The 20,881-nt window shown below is 37.7% G+C and overlaps 1 protein-coding gene across 3 annotated transcripts in view; it reads left to right on the forward strand.

The window, feature by feature from the left end:
• LOC145295982 (E3 ubiquitin-protein ligase RNF123-like) overlaps positions 1-20,881 on the forward strand; it is a 911,347-nt gene that overhangs the window by 430,126 nt on the left and 460,340 nt on the right. For all 3 annotated transcript variants that reach the window (XM_080141948.1, XM_080141929.1, XM_080141938.1), the window contains one exon: positions 11,535-11,596. In XM_080141948.1, the coding sequence (XP_079998074.1) occupies positions 11,535-11,596 (62 nt within the window). The remainder of the gene's footprint in view (positions 1-11,534; positions 11,597-20,881) is intronic.

The following is a 20,881-nucleotide window of genomic DNA, read 5'->3' on the forward strand; positions in this document are numbered from 1 at the left end:
TCCATGTACAGTCAGTAGTTCTTTTCGGGATTGGGATAAGTGAGTATAACCATATCTGTCAGCTTCATTTTTAGACTATCAAAGGCAGACTGACATGTGTCGTCCCATTCAAATCTCGCATATTTCCTCGTCAGGTGAACTAATGGCTCAACAATCTTGGAAAAATGTTTTTATGAATCGCCGATATGACATCATACCGATGAAAACTTTCGCTTGTCTCACAGTAATTGGAGTCAAAATCGATTTTATCAATTTGATATTGTCCAGGTTTGACTGTATACCCCGTTCACTTACTTTGAACTCCAGATACTGTACTTCTGTCCTAAAAATTTCACACTTTGTGGCTTTCAAACTGAGATTGTGCTTATGTAAACTGGCTAGCACCCTATTTATGTTATCTAAATAGGTTTCTATCATATCTGAGAATATTAAAATATCATCCAATGCAATGAGGGTTAAAAATTGGTATAGATAAAGCCGAAAGGAGGAGTAGAAATTAGGGAAACAGAGAGAGGGAGGAAATTCAAAAGAAAAAAGGAAGGGGAGTACAAATTAATAGGATAAAAGAAGAGAGGAGAAGAAAGGAAAAAAAGAAAGAATAACTCCAAAAAGGTGGAAGGAGGAACGACTGGTTTGATAAAAACAAGACACTTAGCTAATTGGCGTCTTCTTTTCGCCTGGGCAGTTGATGCCTTCCCGTGGACTGACGGTAGATGAAGAACAGAGAACTTGGTAAAGGAAAGAAAATTGCCAGCCCCCTAAGTTGCATGACTAGGCCAGTGTGTAACTATTATTTGTAAAGTCGAAGACAATAATCAATTCTATGTTAAGAAAAAACAATTAAGTTTTGACTTTCTTTTCTTTGATTGGAAACGCCGTTGTGAATGCAATATATTTCTCCGATAGCCCAGGTAACTGTTGGAAGCTGATTTGTAAGCGAAACCGGAGAGCGACCGACGATGACAGTGAAGATGAATTCGACCACTAGACGAAGCCACTGGTGACGCCACAGGTATCGGCCACAGGTGCATCCCAACCACAAGCCTATGTACCTGAGCTGCCCTGTAGGGGTTACACATATATGCATGGCCTGTGCGGATTTTAGAAATGGTCAAGGATTAATATGAAATAGAGCAAATAAGCAGTGGATTCATTAGTAATCTTAGCAGATTATCAGTAGCTAATGCAGTGGTAAAGGTTGAGGTGTCTCATAAGTTTCCGTTGCTTATAATGAAAAATAATAACTAAACTGTCACCTTGAAAAGGAGCTGCTAAATAGCTAAGTGTAGTGAGGCTGGTGGCATTACACAGATCAACATGCCAGCTGAAAAAAAGAATGAGAGTTCCTAGAATAATTTATTTTGGCTATTTTTTCTTTGTTAGTGATTCAAATGCTGCTAGACATTAGTAGCCTCGCAAACACTGCTAAACACTACTAGGCTCTCAAACACTGCTAAACACTACTAGGCTCTCAAATGCTGCTAAACACTACTAGGCTCTCAAACACTGCTAAATACTACTAGCCTCTCAAACACTGCTAAGCACTTAAACACTGCTAGGCACTACAAGCCTATCAAACACTGCTAGGCACTACTAGGCTCTCAAACACTCCTTGGCACTACTAGCCTATCAAACACTGCTAAACACTCCTAGACTCTCAAATGCTGCTAAACATTCCTAGACTCACAAACACTGCAAGGCACTACTAGTCTCTCAAGCACAACTAGGCACTAATATCTTCTCAAACGCTGCTAGACAATACTAAGCTCTCAAACACTGCTAAACACTACTAGGCTCTCAAACACTGCTAAACACTACTAGGCTCTCAAACACTGCTAAACACTACTAGGCTCTCAAACAATGCTAAACACTCAAACACTGCTAGGCACTACTAGCCTCTCAAACACTGCTAAACACTGCTAGGCTCTCAAACACTGCTAGGCAGAACTAGCCTATCAAACACTGCTAAACACTACTAGCCTCTACAACACTGCTAGGCACTACTAGGCTCTCAAACACTGCTAAACATTACTAGGCTCTCAAACCCTGCTAAACATTGCTAGGCTCTGATACACTACTAAACACTCAAACACTGCTAGGCACTACTAGCCTATCAAACACTGCTAGGCACTACTAGTCTCTCAAACACCACTAGGCACTACCGGACTATAAAACACTGCTAAACACTACGAGCCTCTCAAACACTTCTAAACACTACTAGTCTATCAAACACTGCTAAACACTACTAGCCTCTCAAACACTGCTAAACACTACTAGCCTCTCAAACACTGCTAAACACTACTAAATATTACTAGCCTCTCAAACACTACTAAATTCTACTAGCCTCTCAACCAGTGCTAAACACTACTAGCCTCTCAAACAGTGCTAAACTCTACTAGCCTCTCAAACAGTGCTAAACTCTACTAGCCTCTCAAACACTGCTAAGCGCTACTAGCCTCTCAAACAATGCTAAACACTACTAGCCTCTCAAACACTGCTAAACACTACTAAATATTACTAGCCTCTCAAACACTACTAAATTCTACTAGCCTCTCAAACAGTGCTAAACACTACTAGCCTCTCAAACAGTGCTAAACTCTACTAGCCTCTCAAACACTGCTAAACACTACTAAATATTACTAGCCTCTCAAAGACTACTAAATTCTACTAGCCTCTCAAACAGTGCTAAACACTACTAGCCTCTCAAACAGTGCTAAACACTACTAGCCTCTCAAACACTGCTAAGCACTACTAGCCTCTCAAACAATGCTAAACACTACTAGGCTTCAAAATACTGCTAAACACTAAAACACTGCTAAACACTACTAGGCTCTAAAACACTGCTAAACACTACTAGGCTCTAAAACACTGCTAAACACTACTAGGCTCTAAAACACTGCTAAACACTACTAGGCTCTAAAACACTGCTAAACGCTACTAGGCTCTAAAACACTGCTAAACACTACTAGCCTCTTAAACACTGCTAGGCTCTCAAACACTACTAAACACTCAAACACTGCTAAACACTCAAACACCTCTAAACACTACTAGGCTCTCAAACATCGCTAAACACTACTAGGCTCTCAAATACTGCTAAACACTACTAGGCTCTTAAACACTGCTAAACACTACTAGGCCTTCAAACACTACTAAACACTGCTAGGCTCTCAAACACTGCTACACACTAAAACACTACTAGACACTACTAGGCTCTTAAACATCGCTAAACACTACTAGCCTCTTAAATACTGCTAAACACTACTAGCCTCTTAAATACTGCTAAACACTACTAGCCTCTCAAACACTGCTAAACACTACTAGCCTCTCAAACACTGCTAGGCACCACTAGCCTTTCAAATACTGATAAACACTACTAGCCTCTCAAACATTGCTAAACACTACTAGCTTCTTTAACAGTGCTAAACATTACTAGGCCCTCAAACACTGCTAAACACTTCTAGGCTCTCACACACTGCTAGGCACTATTAACCTATCAAACACTGTTAAACACCACTAGCCTCTCAAATACTGCTAGGCACTACTAGCCTCTCAAATACTGCTAAACACTACTATACCTTCACTCAGGGAACAATGTCAGCTATGATCTCCCATAATATTTATGGACTTTGAATAAGTATAAGAATGCCCACTTTCCAATTTTCCTCAAAATTTATAAATCTGCAACAGAAGAAATAAACCCATTTTAAATTCATAAAGTTAAATCGACCAAATTCAACAAACTTTGCTCAACATTGATTACCGAGGAAGTAGCTAACAAACCAAATCCAATGTTCTAATATACTAAATGAAATAACAACCAAAACAATCCAGAAATCTCCCACTAAACCAAAAATCAATGTCATGGTCACAAGAATGTAGGGAAATGTGCGACTTACCTAACTAGCACATGTGCATAATTAAGCGGGTTGGTCGTGGAATGAAATGAATGAAGAAAGAAACAAAAATGGCTGACTTATCTCTTTAGATACTTGCAATGTGACCACCCGATATGCAAATGAGATGCTCCTGGTTGGAGATAAAAAAGGGTTGATTTTTTAGAGGGACATTCATTTTGAAGTTGGATTTCGAAGAAATAAGTTGAATTAGCAGAAGTATGTTTGGAGTTGAGAGAAGGTGCATTACGTATACAGAAGTTTGGAAGTTGGAAGTTTGGACAACAGTGTCAACCTTACCCAGGAAGTATTGGTGTGACAGGCAGAAGAAATAACACTCAAGTTATTGAATTATAAAGCACAGAGGCAATAACCAACAGGAAAAAAATGCTAAAGTTATTTAAACAACATCCCACAAAAACTAACCTCCAAAAATACCAACAAGCATAAGCAAAAGCTTGCTATATTAACATTAAACAATAACACTCCACCAAAAAAAATATAAGAAATAAGAAAGATAACTGGGGAAAAACCGTCAGAACAAGAATAAACTATATAAAAACACCAAATGGAAAACAACCCATGGATGAGAAATCGCAAACATAATCACAACTAAATTTAGTCAAAACTCCTCATCCAACAACTACTCCCCAAATTCCAAAAATTACAAAAATAATGCAGAATAAAAAAGACACAATTTCTAATCCAACAACAAGGAATATTACAACTTCTCATTTACTATAATAGAACTTACAAACTGAATACATAAAAGTAATGACACAGCTACTGGACCAGACTATATCCATTATCAATTCTTGAAACACCTGCCAGACACCTTCCTTAACATTCTTCTACAGATCGTTATCTATTTTGTTGAGGCAATGCTGCATTTGTCTTTCTATAGTTGGCATATTTGATAATAAACAAGTTATAAAGACATTATCAATGAATAGTGTTTTTTCAAATCTCATGTTAATGGTTTTAGTTATATCATTGATATTAATTAGAAATAGAGTACACTACCATGTGGTACTCCTGCTTCTTATATGTATTCATCTGATATTGTGTTCCTGAAGCATACTTTATATGTTCTGTAAGAAAGGAATTTTAGGATAAACATTGCTAGGTTTCTGCTGTTTCCCATATCGTTAATCTCTTTCAAGTAGTATCATGCTTTTTCCAGATCTAAAAAGATTTGAAACTACATGGTGGTTTCTTATTAGATGAGATCCAAACTGGACTACACTTGTGCCATATACAGCTCCACTCGCAAATCCTACTTAAAAAAATATACTAATCATATAGAATCAAGGTCTGAGACTTAGTCTGGAAGCCTATTGAAAGCCCATGAACAATCCTTATATTTAAGATGGGAAAAACTAGCTTTACAATATGTTACAAAACTGCAAAGCAATCCTGAAAACACAACATATGAGACCACCCTCAACCCACAATTCATAAATTTCTATTCAGGGAAATCAAAATGCATTCCCTGCTTCAGAAACAGAATTAAGAAAGTAATATCACAAATCCATGAAAAACCAGACAACATAGTCACACAAAAAACAAATAACAGACCGTCATGGACATTAAATAAACCAAATATTCACTTAACACTTACTAAATTCAAGAAAAACAATTTAACAAACAGAAGCAACTATGAAGAACTCAGAAAAATATTCAGAACAAAGAGATATATGCAGACAGATCTAAAACAATAAAATATAAAAATGGCAACAATTAAAGTAAAATTTTATTATCACTAGGATGCAATGTTAGTTTTGGAGCCTTGCATAATCTAGTATTTAGGGCAGTGTGCGTTTGGTTTCTTGATCCAACGAGGGGATGTGATGCATCTAGTGTGTTAGGTACAAGTTAGTGTTAAGTTCATGCTTGCATGCCTTCTCGCTTTCAGCCAACACTGCTGGCTAACCTCACGGTGAAAAGGGAGCAGCTATGCATAAGTCTTCCCTGCCAGTACATAGCCTCTCCATCATCAAGACTCCTACAGTGCCTCCACGTTGGCCACACATGGTAACTGGATGCCTTGCGGCCTCAGGCTAAACTTGTAGGAGATCTTGGAGTAGTAGGGGACCCAAGAGGTAATGTGTTATGGCCCACCGATGTGTGGACATGCCCCGGCACACTACCAACCCCTACCCCACTGTCCTGTGGGTGCCCTTGGTTGGGCGAAGACTAGGGGAAACAACCCCAAAATCAAACACCACTGCCTTGTGGGCTTTATCACAGCAAAAGGCTAAGAGATAGAAACTCTGATTTCAAATCCTACTGCTGCCTTGCAGTTTTCCTTAAAGGGCTATAGAACCTTATCCAGAAAGAAAAGGCGTAGTAGCGGATACGATACGGTGACTGTCAACCTCATTGAGATTACTTTCGGCCAGAAGCTGCAGCTTCCTCTGCTGCCAGTCGTTGCGGATTCGCTCCACTGGACATGAGCATTGGAGGTTCAGAGGTTATCTATCTGATGCGCAACAGATACTACACCTAAACTGCGCAAGCAAGTTAGGAGCCAAGGTGGAAAGTCCTGTGGTGATGGAGTGAGGATAACGGTGACAGGTGTGAGAGCTGGGAGCCACTAGTCCAACCTCTGTGCATTGGCGGCCGTTTGTGAAGGTCACAGATGTACCGAGTGGACGACGATACCCTGAGGCAGCTGCACAGATGACCAAGCAGCCCTGTTCAGGGATAGCACTGCTTGTCTATAAAAGGTGAGGTAAACAAAGCTCATCCAAAGACCATCTGACTGTCAAACCGCGGACAATGGATCTCCAATCGAGCGGTAACAATAATAGAACAAGAAATAACAACACTCAAGACTTGAACATCGTTACATGGAACATCAGAACCGTGGTCGATACGGACTTGGGTGGCAGGCCACATAGAAGAACAGCACTAATAGATCTGGAGCTTGAAAATACAAATATCGACATAGCTGCATTGCAGGAGACAAGACTCAACGGGGAGGGCCAACTGAGAGAAGCAAGAAGAACCTATCTCTGGAAGGGCTGTTCTGTAGATCAACCAAAAAGAGCTGGAGTCACTTTTGCGATCAGAAATGACCTAGCCAGTAGACTCGCAGAGAGCCCCAGAGGGGGTCTCTGAAAGAATAATGACACTGCAAATCACTACATCCCATAACCGTAACATTACCATCATCAACATCTATGCACCCACAATGACCTACCCAGACGAGAAAAAGGAGGCCTTTTACTCTCAGCTGAAAGACACCAGAGCAAACGTCCCTGCAGCGGATAAGCTAGTTGTCCTTGGTGACTTCAATGCTAGAGTGGGCCATGACTACAATACATGGCGCCCTGTTCTCAGAAAGTTTGAAAAGGGAAATCCTAATTCAAATGGAGAACTGCTGCTCTGTTTGTGCACAGAGTTTGAACTGGCAATTACGAACACTTACTTCCAACATTCGGATAACCATTACTACTCCTGGGAACATACCAGGTCAAAGAGACGCCATCTGCTGGACTATGTTATCACAATAATGAAGGACCTCAAAGATGCCAAGAACACAAGAGCTATGCGAGGACCAGATTTCCAAACAGACCACTACCTAATCAAGACTACCTTCAAGTTCTCCATAAAACCTGTGTACAGCAGGGCAACAACGAAGCGTAAGAGAAAGCTAAACACATCAAAGCTCGGAGATAGAAAATGGCAAGATAGACTACAACTTGCAATCAACTCAGCATTAGAACAAACCACCGATGATTCTGATTCACCAGAACAAATGTGGGACTTGCTAAGTAGGCCTGTATTCTCTGCTGTGGCAGAGGTACTTGGTTACACAAAAAAGCAGAATGCGGACTGGTTCAATGAGAATGACCAAGAGATTAGAGATGTAATAAATGGAAGAAACCAAGCATTAAAATCAAAGCTAAGCAACCCGATTAGAGCAAACCAGAAGAAGCTGAAACAAGTGAGGGCAGAAGCTCATTTGATATAGTTGATTGAAAAATGTTGTGGAAGATCCTTAAAGTGTTTAGATATCCCAATCACTTTGTGGAAATTATCAAACAATTTCACGAAGGAACAAAAGGGAGAGTTGTAGTAGGGAATCTAGAAAGTGAACTCTTGGAAGTAAACCATGGCACCAAACAAGGGTGCGTACTGGCCCCAACACTGTTCACCCTATTTCTGACAGCCGTCTTAATGCTGCTCCATCAAAGCATCGAAGAAGGTATCTTCATCCACACATGCTCTGATGGGAAACCTTGTAAGACTGAAGGCCAAGACCAAGACAAGGAAGGAGCTGATAACAGAACTACTGTTCGTAGATGACACTGCTCTGATATCTCACAATCAAGCTCAGATGCAGAGGATAGTTGATACCTTCTCTCAAACAGCCAGGAAGATAAGCTTACAAATCAACATAGAAAAGACTGAAATGATGTATCACTCCTCACCAGATAACGACCGGCAAGGTGCTAAAAGTTGTTGAAAACTTCAAATACCTTGGAAGCACTCTAAGCACTGATAACCATGCTGACAAAGAAATAAGCTGCCGAATCCAAAGCGCATGTGCCTCCTTTGGCAAGCTAGAAAAGAGGCTCTGGACAAGGGCTGGTATCTGGCTAGAGACGAAGTGCAGTCTACAAAACCATCGTCCTGCCAGCCTTGCTGTACTCAGCAGAGACCTACACTCTGTATAGAGAACATGTAAGGAGATTGGAAGCCGTCCAACAGAGACACCTGAGAAGGATCATGAAGATCAAATGAAGTGACTTCATACCAAACACGGAAGTTCTCAGAGGAGCAAACCTAAATAGTGTGGAAGCTACCCTTGCTACTATGCAACTACGATAGACCGGGCACATTACTAGAATGGAAGAAAACCGAATTCCAATGATGATCTTCTATGGGGGAACTGGAAAATGGAACCCGCAAGGTAAGAGATCAGAAGCTTCGCTACAAAGATGTAACAAAGCGGCACCTGAAGGCAATGAACATCAATGTCGAGAGTTGGGAGGAACACGCCAAAGAAAGGAGTGGTTGGTAGAACAGTCTCCACAAAGGAAAAAAAAGAAATAGAGAAAGATTGGAGAAGCCTTAGAGCTGAGACACTATAGACGACACAACCCTGGCACCCACATATGTAGTACCTGTGACCAGATGTTTTACACAGAAAGAGGACTATGCCAACACCAAAGGATAAAGCACTGAGGCCCCAACTAGTCAACGTCAAGACTGACAGACTGCATGATAATGATGATGATGATTTAGGGCAGTATCTTTGTTATAACAATTTACTTCATAAATTAGACCGAGCTATATATCCTTCATTAGAGGAAACAGAAATATGTAAGCTCTCAAATATAAAAAGAGAAAATACAAACTTTTTTATTCAGTAAGGTATTGCAAATATTCCTTAACAAATGAATAGAATAAAAAACAACAAATATTTTGGGGGGAAAATTATCAAGTAAAATATTAAAAGCATTCACAATGGCTGAATAATTGCCTGCAGCAACAGGTTTAATAAAAAAAAATCCAAAATTTATCAGATGTAAAATACATTTTCTGAGAAAGCCACTCACCACTCACTTCAGGACAAGCTTTAACAACTGATGGTGTTTTTTTAGACTGGTAATTATGAATACTACTATTTCTTTATAAAGTTTGTCATTATCATTTGCACCAGCATACTCCCAACTATGAAATTGTGCTCTATTCTGAAGGTACATTCGATCCACTAATAAAACAGTTCTTAAAAAGATTACCTTTTTCTAAGAATGATTTCGCTGTTGTAATTAATCTGAGAGTTAGTTTAAATATATATATAAACCAACATTACAGAAGTAAATGGACACTTATAATATAAACTTTGATAATTTTTATAAATATTAATTATGCAATGAAAGTATTACAATAAAGTACTAGTACATGCTTGTTGTATCTTTTTTAAGCTTCTAGGCATGTTGGTGATCAATTCAGAGATATTATCATGAAACAAAAATGCCCCCTCTTTGTAAAAAATTAAACTCTGGTTCTTGTTGGTGGTCAATCCCCAACGTCCTAATGTTAAGAACAGGTTTTGGAATAGACACCCCTAACCTCCTTATGTTAAGAACATCGTATGGAATAGACATGACCAACCTCGCCATGGTAAGAATGGCTTTCAGAATAGATACCCCATTTAATGAGGGGGTCCAAGTATTTGCCCCAAGTTCAACCTTGATATATGTTGTCAGCATACCCATCTGCAAAGACTATAAACAAAAAAAAGATTGTGGGTGGGTGGCAGTGTCATGTGGAGAGAAGTACACTGTTTTATCGCGCATGCATAGAACAGTGAATTACAGTGCATAATGCATGTCATTATATCTCGAAAACTACTTGTTTCCACCAAAGTTAAAATAGATTGTTCTATTCAGCATAGTCTAAAACCTATAGAAGTCAGCTTAAAGGAAATAGTGCAGTTGGTGGTAAGGTAAAAAAGTGTCTAAAAAGAAGTTAATGTCTGAGCAGTGGTGGAAAAGGAGTCCTGAAAAGAGAACTAAACAAAAAAACAACTATAGTAAAAAAAACCAAAAAAAACAAAAGCCAATATATAACAAATAAGTATATCTATAGGCAATGTAATAAGGGGGAAATTTGTACTTTAGCGGCGTAAATTATTGGGCAGACAAAGGAAGGAAAAAAAATAAACTGGCGTAAATATAGTCAAATACAAGCTGAAGTAATGAAAATGATAATTTATTTGAACATAATTCAGGTTTAGAGTGTGAAAATGTTTTCATATAAAAAGAAATAGTTTTTCTGATTTTGAAAGTGAAAAATATTTTTTTTCTTTTTTTTTTATTTAATCACCCCAATCTACTTGGATGTAGGGAGCTACTACAACTCTCTTTTATTAAGAGATTCGGTGGATGTTTATGAAAATGCACCCCCCCCCCTATAAATTCCACGATTTATATATTTTTTTCTTTTTTCACTTTAATCTCATCAATAACAAACTTTCAGATATGAAAAAAGTAAAATTGTAAAAAAAGATTTTTTTATGACTTTTATCATCGGGGATCAGCTTTCAATTATAACGTTCTACTGAATAAAACACATACTTTGTGACCATCACCAAGACAAATATTGTCGCAATATTTTTCTTGGTGATGGTAACAAAGTATGTGTTCAATTTAGTCCGTTAATCGAAATAATGCGTAATGGCATGTATAACTTTTAAGTAAATGTTATATTTAATTTTTGTAAACATCAGTCTGTAAAATAAAGGATAGTAAAGTATAACTGATTTAAAAAGACATCAGTTCATTTTAGCATCGGTTAATTTAGAATGCAAAAACTGGATATGATACCAAGAAAGCTGCGGCGTTATTTTTTTAATATAACAATGAGTAAATAATGTTAATCCTAATAATGCGTAATGGCATTTGTAACTTGTAAGTAAATGTAAAAATCAGTCTGTAAAATAAAGGAAACGCGATGATAGTAAAGTATAAATGATTTAAAACAATGCGTGGCGATTGATCGGCCATATTGATTAAGGGCTGCTGTGTTCGTTTTTTGTATGTTTGACATGATAGACATAAGTATTGATAACAATATTCATACAATTTTAGTTTAATTTTAACTTTTTTTTTTTTTTTTTTTCAGATATTGAAAATTTACAAATTGAGATGCTTAAAGTTTTATTAATACATAATGATGAAAAAGATGTAAGTATAAAAAACGTCACTTTATTTTTTCATGATGATTTTTGCCTTTCCTACATTGTTTCATTTGTTTAATGGTATTTCATCACATTTTGTGTCATTTGTATTGGCACTCAGGTCTCATTTTTCCACCATAAATAAAATGAAATAAAAAAAAAATCAAACATGTGAAATAAACGAAAATAACAACAAAGAATCATTTTTTAGTGTTCAGAAGGTGTGTCTGGATAGACAGTTCTTGCAAATGTGAAAATTATTGAAACTGTTTGTTGTTTTGACAAGAAAAAGCAAAGGGTGTCCTTTGTTTTCTCAGGCTTAATTTTTGTGTGTGGAGAAATAAAGAAGGTAAATGTGCTTGCATGCGGTTGAATATCTGCATTATTCGCTGTGTGTGTGCGTGCATGTGGATAATTGTGTTTTGTCATGCTGACGGAAAAATCTGTAGCAATGGAGTCGTTGATGTGAATAGAGAAGTGAGCGAAAAGTGAGGAAAGCAAAGCGCCGAGTGAGAATGAGTGAGTGAGTGAATTCGTTTAAGTATTTGGCGATCGGCTGCCAACCAATGTGAGAAAAAAGGTTTTGAAAATTAAATCTTTCTCTGGGCGTTGATTGGCCGAGAAGTGCACTCTTTTGTCACATGGTATGCTTTCAACTACGTCCGCCGAACAAAACGCATTTTAAATTTTGTTCCCCGCAGAATTTGCATGGGCGTTTTTTAAAAATCTTTGCACCTCTGAAATTTATCTTTTTTTCTTTGTGCGCGTAATTGGGTTTTTATTTATTTGTTTGTTATTTTTAGAACAAGAAGTGAATGCATTTTTTTAGGTGCGTTTAACCGCACACATTAAAAGCCAAAATAAAATACTTATCTAGATAATTCATTGAATATGAATTGCTGTTTTACCCTTAGTTAAAACGAATGTAGGGATTCATACATTTTGTTTTTGACTTGGAATGTTCACAGTCGATATAATACAATTCAAGGCAAATAACACAAAGCTAAAAAAAATAGTAAAGCAAAAAAAATTTTTTAAGTCTGTATTTCAAGCTGTAAAAAACCTTTTATTCAATTCACTAAATATGACAAAAAAATTGAATATCCTTCACTTACCATGTAAGGTAAGAATGGTAGAAATTTACATAGAAGATCTAAATTCATCATGAATTGCATATTTACTACATCTCCTGGAAGTCTATTTCAAGATCCAGGCATTCTGAATACAAGAGGTGGCACACTTTACATAGGAAACAAGCTGAAACACTGAGTGCGTAGAGCATTTGCGATTCCATCAGTACCAAATTTCTGATGATCTATGATTGATGGGATCCTTATCCTTTTGTAGCTACACATTCATCTGATCATGGTATAATCATTATGCTGAAGCTGCTGTAGATCAGAAGTGTGTAGTATCCATGTTCCAATGTGATGCAAGATGGCAGAATGAAGACTTCCACAGAATCTTTGCGGAAAAATGCCTAGATGTAAGGATTGGCAGCAGCTTCCTGAAACTTCAAGCAATACAACAGCAAGTAATGATAACACGTAATTGCAAACATTCAGCGTTTCCCTAATTGTAGGAGGTAGCTTCAAATAGGATAACATCTATATCCATCAATTGAGCTTTAGCTAAATCATCAATTAGACTTGTGGTGCATAACAGAGAAAGGTAAAACAATTACCTATTACCAACTTTAGAAGTCAGGTATGTGAAACCACCACTTGTTTGTAATTACAAAAAAAGCATGTTCTGCACTCTGATTTAGTTTATGGTAAGCTAAGTAATTTTTTATTTTTACTTTTACTAACATGAAAATCCCCCCCCGCCCCCACCCAAAGTTTCGATGGCTTGGAAATAAGGGCTCATTCTACATTAATATCAGAGGATGGGTGTGGGAGTAAGTAAGAAAAATTGAGGTGCACCCCCCCTCCCCCCCCCCCCCAAAAAAAAAAAAAATTGGTAGGGAGCTGTGGCCCTCCAATTGAGAAATCAGGTTTGGAAGTTTATCTCTATTTCAGATGTTTTTACCATCGGCCACTCATGCCCCTAAGAAAGAGAACACCACGATGTTATCGCTGCAATGAGTTAGGTCACATATCTTGCAACTGTTCGGAAAATGAAGTCGAGGACAAGGTACTGTCAACACCCTTGCCAAGCAATGAACACAACATTGCCTGTTGTTGGCATCAAAATTAATGATGTGCAATGTTCAGCATTTGTAGACACGAGATGTTCCTGATTTATAGTTAGCATAAATCACTGTCAGACATGGAGGAAGCAACGTGGAGGTTATAACCATTAATGGCTTATCCCAAGCATGTTGTGGTATAGGGACTGTCACAATCTGTACTGAGAAAGGTGACACAGCTGAAGTTGATGTCCTGGTGATGCAGGAAAAACCCCTTGGATACGACTTATTACTTGAAATTGACACAATAAGAACTCTGGGAGGCGTCATGATTACAGCAGCTGGAGGTATAACGCTTGGAAAGGAGTTTGTGCAGCTATTTCTATTGAGAAAAAGAACTTCTCTGCTAAATTTGACAACAAAGAAAGGACCTGAACTACGAGGTGGAAATGGACTACGATCAAATTGCCAGATCGGTTATGCAATACCATTCCAGAGTATGCAGTTTCTACCAAGAATCGCGCTGCATATGAAGAACATTCTTCTGACATGGATCGATAATGGTTGGTTAATACGATCCCTACAAGAACGTTTAGGACCACCCAAAGGATTAATTCCACTTATGGCTACTGAACAACTGACTAGACACAAAATTCGACCCATGATGGATTATCGAGAATGGAATCGACATGTTGATGCCTTTACCGGGAATGCAGGTGTGTGTGCTGCTAAACTATGAGAAAGGGAGTAATGTAGGACTGCTGGATTTGAAGAGAGCCTACCTACAGATACAGGTCCATGAGTCACTGTGGTCAATTATACAAAAGACGAATGCTCAAATGAAACTAAGTGTCCAAACTTTTTATGAAAATCACCTGACTTATTCCAAAACATGCAGACTTTTCCAAAAAGAAAAAGGTTACGGAAGTGATTTACAAGAAAAACATTTCTTTTCCAGAGGCAAGGAAAATTGTAAATTCCTACCAAAGAACACATAACTTTACAGAAATTGCCCCCGAATCAGACAAATTACTAAAATCTCCTCAATAAATTTATAGTTAAACTGAAGAGCTACTCAAAATTCTAAAAGAGATCCAAAAAGAAACTAATATGAATCAAATAAAATCTACTACAACAGAAATGATCAAAACCAGAAACAAACCTTTAAAAGCAAACTAGAACCAGACCTGACTAATCAAGAACCGCAAACAAACCCACAAATTCCTCTCTCTAACAGCTTAAGCATGTTGGAGACAGGAGACTCTGAAGAACAAAATACCCACAATAAAGAAAGTCCTTCAGTCCTTCACAAAAGTTCTAACACAGAATCAGACAAAAACAACAAACATGAAAACAAAGATTCTACAAAAACATTTGAACAAACAAGAATAACAAAAAGGAAAAATATTCTAAAGAAAATCAACCCTACAAAAACCAAACCACGATCTTGCTGAACCTGAAGTAACAGAGAGACCAAGCATAAAATTTGACAAATTAACTCAACCCAAAGAACCAGAAGTCATGGAAACAGAAACCAAATCCATCAGTGAATAAAACCTCTTTCCCAAAAAAGGTGAATAAATATATAAAAAAGAATAACAAAAACTGGAAAAAAGACAACTAAACTGAAACACCCAAATGACAAATCAAAATATAAAACATGAAACATACAATCATACAATGGCTTTGTTAAGGTATAAAAGCTAATTTTAATGAGCTACTCATACTACTGTCCCAGGTAAACTCTGCTGTCATCTATTACAAGAAACTTTCCTACAAGAAAAAGACAAATTGTAGATCAAAAACTATGAACAATACAATTTTATTAATAACATAGGACACAAAGCTAATGAAGGCACAACAATACTCATCATGAAAAACATATCCCATAGTAAAATAGATATCAAAACAAAACTACAAGAAATAGCAACCAAAGTTACATTACATAAAACCATTACTATCTGTTCTATATACATATGATCAAATGAAACTATAAATACACAAGAAATAAACAATCTTCTAAAACAACTCTCCAAACCGTACCTTTTGCTGGAAGATTTCAACAACCACAACCCAATATGGAGCAGAAAAAAGCTTGACCCCAAAAGCAAATATCAGAAACAATTGTAAATAACAAAAATTCATGCTTATTAAATAACAAAACATTAACCTACTTAAACCATGCCACTGAATCAGGGTCATTGATAGACCTAAGTTTATGTGACACAACAACCTTCATAGAGTACACATGATGATACATGTGAAAGTGACCACTTCTCAATTGTGCTGGAAACCTTCAACTTTAATAAGGTAACTCCTTGATTGAGATTGTCGGACTGACTTCCTCATCTTGGTTGTTATTGTCACAACGTTTCGGCCTCCGGCCTTCGTCAGGTGTTTTGTATCGAACTGGGGAACCGTTTGTTAGGAGTCTCGAACCCAACCCTTTATTATTATTACGGGGGTACCGTGTTCGGACTCCAGCTAGGACATAGTTGATGATTCTCTGTTTTTGAATGTTACTTTTTCACTGCCTTCGTTCAGGATTGAACTCGGCACCTTTGGGTAACTGTAAACTTGATACAACGTCTATATGTCACTAGGACAATTCTTAGTTGGTTTTTTGTTAATGTTAAACCTATGTTGTTATTCAAGGTTTTCTCTCTCTATCAGAGGTGTCCAAATTGCATTCAGGTCTATGCTTGGTTTGCTCAGTAGGTTGTTATGTCCGAGCATGTGAGCTGTTTCTTTAAGTTTTCTCACTTTCCAGTGGGTCTCTCTGTTTATTATTTTTACTTCATCCCATGGTCCCCCCTCTCCATCCAGACATGGTTGGCTATACCCGATTTTTCCGTCTCCCTTTAGTTACCGCTTTTCGGTGTTCTTCCACCCTCACTTTAAGGGGGCGCCATGTTTCACCCTTGTAAACCTTTCTGCAACTGCATGGGATGGAGTATATGCAGTTCTTGGTTATGTTCTCCTCCATGCGGGGCTTAACTCGTACCAGGTGTCATCTGAGTGTTGACTCGCTCTTGAATACCATCCTGATGTTGTAGGCGGCACATATTCTCTGAATCTTTTCGGAGATGCCTCGTATGTATGGTAGGAAGACCATTGGAGGTTTTTGGGTTTCATTCTCCTCTCTTATACTATTAACACGTCTGGTGGATAGTATGCTATCGGGGTAGTTGTTATGACGGAGGGTATTCTTCAACCTGACCATTTCTTGGTGATATGTAATGGTGTCGCTACTTATTGTCTCTGCTCGATGTTGTAAGCAGCGTGCGATTCCATGTTTGATACTGTATGGATGATGGGAGTTGAAGTTTAGGTATTGTCCGGTGAAGGTAGGCTTGCGATATATGGATGTCTTAAACCCATGCTCTGTGCATGATATGAGTATATCAAGGAAGGCCAGTTGGTTATCTTTTTCTTTCTCCATTGTGAACTGTATCGATGGTCTTATTGAGTTCACATGGTCTAGGAGAGCCTGGATGTCTTCCTGATGGGGCCAGAGTATGAAGGTGTCATCAACGTTTCTTAGCCACATGGTTGGCTTTAAGGGAGCTGAACCTAAGGCCATGTCTTCGAAGTATTCCATGTATATGTTCGCCGTCACTGGTGATAATGGCGAGCCCATAGCTAGTCCCTCCTTACTGCTAGTGTCTCACTAGTTGGGACTTTAGTGAACAGGCTAACCACATCTAGGCTTACCATTTGGTTTGTACTGATGGGTGCTCCCTTGATCAGTTCCATGAAGTGGGCAGAATTCTTTACATGTGTTGCTGACTTGCCTGCTAATGAGTTTATTATATCCACAAGGTATCTGCTCAGTGGGTGGCATGCTGAGCCTCGGCAGCTCACTATGGGTCTGAGTGGAATACCACTGGGTGTCCGACACTCTTTCGGGACGAACAAGAGTCCGCACTAAGGCAGCCAGTGAGATGTTAGTCCGGCGGAGGCTAAACACCCTGAAGAGTCTGGTATCAGAGTATGACCTGTCAGTGAGTGTAACGCTCGTGGCATCACACTGTAATTGTGCAGACCAACTAACCCGTGTGCCTCACAAATGGTATGAAGCTGTGAAGACAGGCGTGGAGTTCGCTGCTCGATCTTGCGCAGTTGGCGCGATTAGCTCATGCCAAATACAAAGAATTCATGTGCAGAGTGGACATCCAGGTATCAAAAGAACTCTGTATTTTGCGAGGCGTGTTGACCCGGCAGTAACAAGAGCGGATGTCAGGCAGATCATCAAGCTCTGTGAGGCATGCCAGTCTATCAATCCTGCACCTGAGCAATGGCAGAAGGGGCTATTGGAAGTTGAGCATGTGTGGCAACGATTAGCGATGGATATTACCCATTACATTACCCATAAAATGAACTCATTTTTTCCCTGTCTTATTTTGACATTAATAGGATTAAAAATCAAGATATTTCATGCAAATATAATAGGCACAAACGGCAGAACAATATCTGAGGTGTGTTATAGGCTTATTATTTCTCAAATTCCTCGATAATCTTAGATTTCTATACTTTTTCTGCTGAGAAGTCACGGCCAAAATCGGTTAAGATCAATGGAAGTGGTAAAATATTTTGTCTCTAATAAATTCCTCCTCCCCCTGCCACCACTTAACACCATTTGGGGATCGTTTACTAGGAACAGTTGAGAAGAGAACACCGGTTTGGCTTCGTAGTTCTTTCATGTGAAGTTATTTAAAATCACTAAACTAAGCTGCAGTGCTCTGTGGCGTAGTGGTTAGCGTGCTGGACAATTCACATTATATTTTCACATTCGCGCCGACCTACCGTAGTCGTTTTTTTTTTTTTTTTTTTTTTTTTTTTTTTTTTTTTTTTTCCTAAACAACTGGAATTTACTTTTCTTGGTGGCCGAACTGTTAACGTTGCAGATGTTTTTTTTTGTTTTTTTTTCACACTTCATTTTCCTATTTTTACTCATGACTCCGGGTTTGATCCTTCCTACTTACCTACCATAACATTTTTTAAAACTCCCCCTCTTCCCCCCCCGTCCCGGAAACAAACAATCGGGAAACGCAGGGTACCCACGCTAGTTTATTAAATAAAGAACAACAACCACATAGAACATTCAAATCTACACCACAGTTATTTATTAAAACAAGAACAACAACCACATAGAACATTCACATCTACACCACAGTTATTTATTAAAACAAGCACAACAACCACATAGAACATTCATATCTACAACACAGTTATTTATTAAAATAAGAACAACAACCACATAGAACATTCACATCTACACCACAGTTATTTATTAAAACAAGAACAACAACCACATAGAACATTCACATCTACACCACAGTTATTTATTAAAACAAGAACAACAACCACAAAGAACATTCACATCTACACCACAGTTATTTATTAAGTCAAGAACAACAACCACATAGAACATTCACATCTACACCACAGTTATTTATTAATTCCAGAACAACAACCACATAGAACATTCACATCTACACCACAGTTATTTATTAAAACAAGAACAACAATCACATAGAACATTCACATCTACACCACAGTTATTTATTAAGTCAAGAACACCAACTACATAGAACATTCACATCTACACCACAGTTATTTATTAAAACAAGAACAACAACCACATAGAACATTCATATCTACACCAGTTATTTATTAAAACAAGAACAACAACCACATAGAACATTCACATCTACACCACAGTTATTTATTAAAACAAGAACAACAACCACATAGAACATTCACATCTACACCACAGTTATTTATTAAGTCAAGAACAACCACCACATAGAACATTCACATCTACACCACAGTTATTTATTAAATAAAGAACAACAACCACATAGAACATTCACATCTACACCACAGTTATTTATTAAAACAAGAACCACAACCACAAAGGACATTCACATCTACACAACAGTTATTTATTAAGTCAAGAACAACAACCACAAAGGACATTCACATCTACACCACAGGTATTTATTAAGTCAAGAACAACAACCACATAGAACATTCACATCTACACCACAGTTATTTATTAAATCAAGAATGACAACCACATAGGACATTCACATCTACACCACAGTTATTTATTAAAACAAGAACCACAACCACAAAGGACATTCACATCTACACCACAGTTATTTATTAAGTCAAGAACAACAACCACAAAGGACATTCACATCTACACCACAGGTATTTATTAAGTCAAGAACAACAACCACATAGAACATTCACATCTACACCACAGTTATTTATTAAATCAAGAACGACAACCACATAGGACATTCACATCTACACCACAGTTATTTATTAAATCAATAACAACAACCACATAGAACATTCACATCTACACCACAGTTATTTATTAAGTCAAAAACAACAACCACATAGAATATTTACATCTACACCACAGTTATTTATTAAAACAAGAACAACAACCCCATAGAACATTCACATCTACACCACAGTTATTTATTAAGTCAAGAACAACAACCACATAGGACATTTACATCTACACCTCAGTTATTTATTAAATCAAGAACGACAACCACATAAGACATACACATCTACACCACAGTTATTTATTAAATCAAGAACAACAACCACATAGAACATTCACATCTACACCACAGTTATTTATTAAGTCAAGAACAACAGCCACATAGAACATTCACATCTACACCACAGTTATTTATTAAAACAAGAACAAAAACCAAATAGGACCTTCACATCTACACCACAGTTATTTATTAAAACAAGAATAACAACCATATAGAACATTCACATCTACACCACAGTTATTTATCAAGTCCAGAACAACAGCCACATAGAACATTCACATCTAAACCACAGTTATGTATTAAAACAAGTACAACAACCACATAGGACCTTCACATCTACACCACAGTTATTTATTAAGTCGAGAACAACAACCACATAGAACATTCACATCTACACCACTGTTATTTATTAAAGCAAGAACAACAACCACATAGGACCTTCACATCTACACCACAGTTATCTCTATATAAATAAAATGAACTCATTTTTTCCCTGTCTTATTTTGACATTAATAGGATTAAAAATCAAGATATTTCATGCAAATATAATGTGCACAAACGGCAGAACAATATC

Source organism: Euprymna scolopes, chromosome 2 (assembly GCF_053919585.1).
Source record: "Euprymna scolopes isolate OS-2025 chromosome 2, ASM5391958v1, whole genome shotgun sequence".
Lineage (NCBI taxonomy): Eukaryota > Metazoa > Mollusca > Cephalopoda > Sepiida > Sepiolidae > Euprymna > Euprymna scolopes.